The 8,381-nt window shown below is 40.3% G+C and overlaps 1 protein-coding gene across 1 annotated transcript; it reads right to left on the minus strand.

The window, feature by feature from the left end:
* Positions 1 to 1,161: 1,161 nt before the first annotated feature.
* LOC120110975 (putative jasmonic acid carboxyl methyltransferase 2) lies at positions 1,162 to 6,335 on the minus strand. The gene is made up of 4 exons (XM_039127030.3): positions 5,744 to 6,335; positions 5,240 to 5,650; positions 2,276 to 2,548; positions 1,162 to 1,925 (listed from the first exon to the last, which is right to left on the minus strand). Exons 1-4 carry the CDS (start codon positions 5,816 to 5,818, stop codon positions 1,539 to 1,541), a joined length of 1,146 nt encoding a protein of 381 aa, XP_038982958.3. The 5' UTR covers positions 5,819 to 6,335; the 3' UTR covers positions 1,162 to 1,538.
* Positions 6,336 to 8,381: the final 2,046 nt, after the last annotated feature.

Below are 8,381 nucleotides of genomic sequence, written 5' to 3' on the forward strand. Positions count from 1 at the left end.
CATAAAAATAAAAAAATTCTTTCATAATTTATATTACAAGTGACAATAACAAACGGCAGGTCCCCGAAGGACTGGAGAATGAAAAGGTGGCTTACCACCAAGGTGGTAGCCTAGTGGTACTGGGCGGGAATTCTAACTTCATGGTTCCAAGTTCGAGGTGCTGCGGCGATGATTAAAATGTGGCTTCGGCCACTGCTTGGACATGAGGTATAGGATCGCTCTTGGACCGCTAGTAGCCGGAGTGGTGCCAGGTGTGACGTACTCACACTTGGGACTCGAGCCAGAGCCTAGAGGGGTAGCTAAGCCGGGCCCATGGGTGGGGAAGGCATGAGTAAAACCGGTCGGGGTGCCCAACACACGGCCATTTCTGCCCGCATCGAATATTCTCCTGGCGGGGCGGGGGCCCAGTGGGGGCTGTTACGCGGGGGTGGGCTTGTCCCTTCCTCCCCCCTACCCCTTTTCTTTAGAAAAAAAAAAGAAAAAGAAAAGGTGGCTTTGAACAACATCTCTCTAGAAAGAACAAGCTCTCCTGCAGTGCTTAAAGCTTATTCTGGACACTTCCAATTCCTAGGGATTTTACTTCTTTTTACTCGAGGAGGACAACTGAAGATCCATGCACTGAAGAATGTTATTGCATGTAGGATGAATCGGCACATGCGTTGATGCTCATGGTATCAAGGGTATGTATCTTTCTATTTTCAAATAAAATATTTTAGTCCTAAATAAATCTCAGTTTTGTACTTTAATATGTCGTTGAAAGCAAAATCTCATTCAATAGGGTCTAATTGACAAGGAGTCAGTAAATGGTTTCTTTCGATCTACCTTACCATGGACCTTATGTCAAGGAGCCAGAGAACTTGGTCCAGCCCGAAGGATCCTTTGCAATCAATCGACTTGAAGAAGTAAAATGGAATAAAGAAGTTGACCATGGAGGTGGCGATGGTTGCTTTATCACTCCAAAGTACTAGCAAATGCTGCAAGAGCAGTAGTTGAATCTAGTCTAATTAACTAGTCATTTTGGAAAGGAAATAATGGATGAATAATTTCCAATTATGGAAGCACATTCTTCCAAGGAGAAATTAACGTTTTTACAAGGCCTCCGTTATTTGTTTTATGATATTTTCTACTATGCATGCTGATAAAATTAACGTCTTTTTTATATTCATTGTAACCACCGTCATTTTATTCCAGGGCACCTCCAGTTGAGCAAGAACTGGGAAAATAATGGCTGTTATCCCCGTTGTTACGCCAAATAAATGTTTCCGAGGGGCTGCTGATATTTGAGGATATTGGCATTATTGTAACCTTTTTTGGTACATTTATGATACCAAAATTTTGAAAGGGCGCGCTGTATCTGAACACTCTTTTTTTACCTTTTATTCTGATTACTTGAAATCCTACTTGCATTACTTACAGGATAATCCATCAAAAAATATGCCACCAAGTGCAGTTGCAAAATTGAATACATACTACCAACTGATGACACTCATGTTTATCAATAGATCCAAGGTATGCAAGCTTACCGTACAGAGATTCTTCTACTTCCTTACCATGGCAATCACTATGTTGAATAGCTTGGTGTCATTACTAGAGCAATAGTCCTCCAAATGTCTACAGTACCTCGAAAAGATATCTTCAATCATAGCCTCTCCAAAATGGCTCTCTAGCATGGACTCGGTCACTGCTCGAATTCCCTTAGCTATGCGTTGGGCAGTGCTTAGCTCCTCAAGCATAGGATCCTTCTCTTTGGTGGCTTTGTTATAACAATTTTGATGGTTGTGTGCTGCCTCCCAGCTTGCTTCAAAGAGCTCTAGGCTTTTAATGGCAAATGAGCCTTCCCTTTCAATCTCATGCTTCAGCTCCTCTGGAGATGGTGTATAAAAGGGAGCATCGAAGGAATCTACCTTCTCCACTTCAATAAGGCCCTATCAGAATAGTACAAAGGTCAAAGTCTGCAACTTTAGTGGAATAAGAGAGAAAATTTGGAGAGAGAGAGAGAGAGAGAGAGAGATTATTGTTTCTTGTATATTTATTTGCATGTGCTGTATCGATTAAGACATACATTTTGTCAAGCTCATCTTCCAAGCTTGGAAAGGGATAACCAAAGGAACTATGGTGGAATGTGACGAGAAAAAAAATTCTTATGTCACCTGTCATGTGGCTGATAAAGATCTGCAAACTGTTGGTTATTTCGATCTTTGCTAATTAGAGTAGGATGCAGCTTTTTCAAGAGCGAGAACTATCCTGCGAAGTTAATATGAGCAAAAAAGAATACCTCTGAGGCCATGTCAATGAGGACTTGCCCTAACAGTTCCCAAAGGTAGCTATGCTCCTCAACTACAGGGTCTGAACTTCTCCTGCTCATAAATGTTAGCACCATTTGGCCTCCTGTGATTATTTCTTCGGAACGGCACTTCAGAAACAATGAGAAATCCCTGTGGAATTGCTTTGCGTATGCGTCTGAAACACAAGGAGGACTTGTCTTGGAAATAAAGATCTTTCCTTTGTTCAGTGGCATGTTGGATTCACTTTGAAGCTCAGGAGGCACCTGCGATCATAATTGTAATACAATGCAGCATGTTAAATTTTCAAAATAAGGCTACAATTAAACATGCAGAAATTCTCTGTGAACCAATTTAATGGCCAAACAAGAAACCCTGGCTAAGGCTGATCCAACGACCTCTCCCATTTTGTTGTTAGAGGTTCGGATTCGAGGGTGATTGCTACTGGGGGATGCCAGTTGTTTGACACCTCGGTGCTAGGGGCAGAGTTGAGAGTGGCCCAGTCTAGACTGTATAAGTCAGGCATGCTCTGCGAGCAAGGAGGGTCCTTTTGGAGGATAACTCCGCGACAATCATTGGGTGAATTCTGCAGATGTCAGGAGGGTTGGCGACAACCACCCGCTACTAAGGGACATCCAAGCCTTAGTTCGTGATGGGATGGTCATTCAGGCGAAGCATGTATTTTGTGAGGCGAATGGGGCCGCGGATTGGGTGGCCTTCTTTGTTGGCTTACCCCGACGGTATTTGTATCGGTATCTCGTTCTGATAGACTTGCTTGCGCATCTTGTCTTACTGGATAAGCTGTCAAAGAAGCTACTGCTACTGGAACTCTTATAAAGATTAGGGTATGTTGTGTCAATTCAATGTGCTAACCACTCAGGGGCCCATATATGGATGGGCGAGGCGGAGATTTTTAGTGCACTCCGTGATGTTTTGTTTTTTGATTTTCTTAGTTGTATCTATACACGTTATGTATGATACCATCATTTTTAGCAAAAAAAAAAAAAAAAAAAACATCACATGTTCTCCCTCCCATCTACCCACCTGTGATAGTGGCCCGAGCTAATCAGTGCATCACATACTCTCCCTTCCACCCACCCACCCCTCTCTCTCGTTTATGGAGAGTTGTAGTGGGAATACCTCTACCAAGATTAATTGGAACCTGGACCAGCACAGCCAAGCCTGGCTGACACATCGCATGCATTTACATTTCATAGAAATTTGATTTTAATCCCAAGGCTCGTAAACAATTTTATAACCATGGTCTATATGAATTCATCATGTAGCCTCAATGCAAAAAAAGGTATATATCAAGCCAATAGCAGTGTTGGCGCATAAAAAGAATTTAGAGGTTTCACAACAATGCTAAAATTCTTTAAACATATAGTCTGTCATGAAAAGTTTTTTCGGTGTTTATGACCTTTCTTTTCTCTCAAAACTTCATTTTTCTTCTCTTGAGAAGATCTTAAAACTTGAATATTGAAACAAGTGATATCTTTGAGAGAAAGAAGCAAAACAAATAAAAAAAGCTTTGTACTGTAAATTTTTCTAATTGTCATTGTTAAAATTGTGGATGATAAAAGATGTTCATCATGATCTCTCAACATCTAAAGTAAGAACTTGTTGCGTGTAAAGCATGGGGAAGGTCTCCGGACCTTCTCCATTAACATCAAAAAAAATAAAAATAAAACAGAGAAATTATTGCATGGAGTTGGAATCCGTATTTGATATATATTTTGTAAGGAGGAAACAAATTTCTTGATGACAAAGGTTGGAAGTGGTTTAGTGTGAGCCAACTTCGTGCACAAAGTAGCTACTATGTATTTTTATTTCATTAATGTTAGTATATTAATTTATTCTAAAACATGTAGATTAATATATGTTACTGTCACGTTAAATTAATATAGATATTGAAGGTGTCAATATTTGTCATTACCATCTATCATAATGATGTACATACAGGACTGTCAGTTGGCTGGCAAACAGAAACATGCAATGGATCTCCTCCATCTCGGTCATGTTAGCTGGGTCCTAGAAAAATACACCTTTAACGCACCGACGGAGGGCCCAACCGGCCATGTAAGCCGGAGGTCATCCGGTGAGTCTTTTACATGGAGAAGTTATAGTTATTCATGGTTCTCTTAGCTTGGCCAAACTCTGGTGTTAGATCTCTCCAAGGGGCTTCCACAAAGACTTATATATATTATTTAAAAGAAAATATGACATATACATGGACGGAGATGACAATATATATTATCTAGTTGATACATCCTACCATGATCTTCGGCACCCCGTAGAATAGCCTAATGAGCGTATTCTACTACATAGAATTAGTTTTCTGACCTTGGTTCTTTGTCGAGCGCTACTGGCTGTTATCGGTCATGGTGGAGTAGCAGTAATGGCTACATGACCCTCCCCACTCTCTCTCTCTCTCTTTCGTTCGCAGAACCGGCCCAACTCTTAGGCAGTTTAGGCGGCCGCCTAAGGCTCCGATCTAAAGAAGGCCCACCACAGGAAAGGCCTCAAAGACAAAATGAAAGGAAAAAAAAGGCCCCCTATGAGTTCGTATTAGACCGGCCCATTGCTGGGAAGGCCTCAAACACAAAATGGCTTCAGGCCTTCAAATACATTGGGCCGCTCCGACTACTAGTTTCTTTGTCGGCCATGGACTCAGGACAACGTTTGGAAATCTTTCGGAAACTTAACGCTGTGCACCATGCGACGGTGCGTGGCCACGGTCACGACAGGCTGAAAACCAGACCACACCAACCACTTCAGTGTATATATTATGTACAAAATATGTGCTTATCGAATAAAAACCGGGTCGCTGAAGCCTCTCTTTAGATGAAAAAAACAAAAAACTTTTCGTAATCCCTTCAAGAGAAAATAAGCTTGGTAGGTTACCGCAGGTAGGAACACCCAATCGACTTAGCTAAAGCAAAAGGATCGAAAACAACCTGAGAGAGCCAATGGAGGCTGGAAGAGGAATGCACAAAATGCAAGCTCTTGCTGGGGAACAACCGCCCGTAGAATGAGCCAGGCACCGCCGACACGAAGCAGCGCCCATGCGTTGTCCCGTTCCCTTGGTTCAGCCCCTTCCGCCGGTAGAATTCAGGCAGATATCTGAAGATGGTGTTGAAGTCGTTCCCTGGAAGGTCATTAAGCAGCAGACTCAACTCCGGCAGCCGGCGGCGCAGCTGGCGGCACTTCCGCTTCACCGTCTCGATGATCTCGGAGGCCACGAGCAACGCGTTGGGCCCCGAGGAGCAGCCCAAGTCAGCGACGGCGATGCTTTTGGGGAAGGTAGTGCAGTACATGTCCGTGACCGCCTCCTGCACCACGGTGTTCGTTAACGACAGTATGGTGCCCTGCAAGGAGAAATGGAAATGGGGAGTTAGCCCCGATCGCTCTGGAAGAGTAAATTAGATCCCTAGATGTTGCTTGGAATCACACATACATACCTGCATGGTGGAGTTCCTGGCGTAGCTTTCGTCGCCAACGCCTCCTTTCATGTATAGAACTCGTCGAACTTCCATTGGATTAAGCGAGGGTTCAGGCTGCCCTTGCACTGGAAATTAAGGAGATGTGGGAAACTGGGAATTAGTTACTTCTTGCAGGCAGCGAGGAGCGGAAAAGCTGCATCGAGTTTTATATATAGGCGCGAGGGCTTGTACGCGTGTGTTTAGTTATTTTCCGCTGGATTTTCAGCCGCCCAACGTGATGGCATGTGAAAAAGCCGATAAATGCTTTCCGAGCATGCCATGGAAACATTGCTTGATTCGCTATAATTACTTAAACGGAAGTGCAAGAAAAGAAATGGTCGATATGCATACAAGTCAAAGGATGGTGGTATATATGCCCTAAAGCTCACGCAAATCTTGCAACATGAGTATCAATGCGGTGCAAAAGTAACAATATGAGAACGTGCATGATTACTTACGTGATTCACTGTTGCAGCTCGGAGAGAAGAAGTGCACGGTTAAATGACTGCTTCTCCAAGCCTTGATATATTTACTTGTTTGTTTCTTTTGGCTGATGGCGGGGAGATCTTAGTAGGAAGAAAAAGCTACGAAAATAATTATAGTTGGAAACATTTGTGGACCAATAGGTCATGTATAGCATACCGAGTAAAATTTTTTAGCATAGGGATCCTCGTAATTAATTAAGGTTTCTAAGCCAGATGGAGTTACAAGAAGCAACGGAAAACAAAATAATATAATATATTTAAAAACAAAAGAATCCGGCAGATAAGTTGTAGTACGGTGATCCAATTTGAGAGAAAAAAAATAGAGAAAGATGGAAGAATTTAGAAAGTAAAATATTAAACCTTCTTTTCTTTCATTGATGCCCCGCAACTCATAAACTCGGGTACATATATAGTCTTTATTTATAATAGTAGTAAAGTCCTCTCTTTTACAATTCATATTAGATTTCTCTCTAAAAATAAATACGGCTAATAGAAATAGTTAATAAAAAATAAAAATTCTATAAAAAGTTGATTTCAATTTCTACATCAACTTTACCTTCTGCCACTTTATTTAATTCTTCATGGATTGAAAGATAATATCCATTTATTTTTTTTTCAAAAAAGAAAGTTTTGATTTGACCAACTCATGCCAAAGCTGAAACGGCAAAATTTCGGTCTGATTCAATCCCCTAGTTATGACTAGTATTGTAGATCCTAAAATACTACCCGATTTCAAAAATGTATATAAATTAATTGGGCATCGTATAATCAAGTTATAGTTTTTTAAAATTTGGCATGCAATTCGGCTTTTCTATTTGACATATCTTGCTCCTGTACTCTGTCTAGCCTTGTTTATAGTAACCAGAATGATCCATATCTAAAAGTTTTTCTGGATTATATTGACCGAAAACTCCATATTATATCATGAACAGGTACTTCTTCGTCTCATTTTCAAATATGTTGAATTAGTGGTTTTGATCTTTCCGTGTAACTTGACCAAAACAACGAGCTTGTATCGGCCGAAAACTCCAGCTTACATCATGAAATGTTGGTTCTCTGACTCAATTTCAGAGATATTGAATTAGCGGGTTTCATCTTCTGATCGTTATAACCGACATGTGAGACCTTCAACTTTAAACAAGTAAAAGTTTTGGGGGCATAGGGAGAAGAGCTCGAGACCAATTGATGGTGACACTATGTCGGCAGGTTTAGCAAGTAAAAAATGCGACAATCTTCTTCTTCTTCAAAAAAAAAATTAATCAATACTGTGCTTTAAAAAAAAAAAACAGTCTGAGCTATCTAATTATGGAATAATTTACGCGTAGAAAGAATGTTAGAAGGGCAGAAATATTTGTGGAGCTCTAATCTCATCTAGTTCCAAAAAAGGTTCCAATGAGAGTATTAAACCCCTCTTTGGTGAGTATCTTCTTCCAAAAACTCTCGCGGATACATTCCTTTCTCTTAATAAAGTTGGGGGAAGTTTTTTACTTCATTATTCCTCAAATAAGGCATTTGAATTGCTTGATACCTCAAAGCTTTATTTTTCTGCTTTTGTTTGAAAAAAATCTAACTGTGTCGTGGCAATTGCTATTAGGCAAGATTGGAATGATCTCTATCTTTTCGGAGGTCATGAACTGCATTAACCAACCAAACCATACATCAAGATTGCATGGAACTTGGCCAACCATAGGTTAAATAGAATAAAATCCTTTTTACTCCACTTATTCTACTTTAATATGTCAAATTCATTTTTTTTCAAGGGTAAAATTGATATATCAAAAGATGAGTAAGTCTCTTTTTTTTTTCCCACTTAGTTTGAGCTTACCCGGTTAGGATAAAAAATATAGCGATAGCAATCAAGTCGAGTCGGACCAAATATGGGTCATATTGAGTATAGAATAGGTCAAAAATTTATCAATCCAAATCCAACTTATTTATTAAACGGGTCAAAAATTTAGATTTGAATTTGACTATTTTATTAAATATGTAACTCAACCTAGCCTAGTTAAATAAGTTAAGTATTGCCATGTCAATTATGTCCAGAACTCATATTTCATATCAAGCAATCAATTCAATGTCTTGAAATTACAACTTGACTAGCACATGCATCTGAGTATAGTTAGTGGGTCCTC

The sequence above is a fragment of the Phoenix dactylifera genome, chromosome 7 (assembly GCF_051530095.1).
Source record: "Phoenix dactylifera cultivar Ajwa chromosome 7, Ajwa_hap1_PhDact_Kaust_v1.1, whole genome shotgun sequence".
NCBI lineage: Eukaryota > Viridiplantae > Streptophyta > Magnoliopsida > Arecales > Arecaceae > Phoenix > Phoenix dactylifera.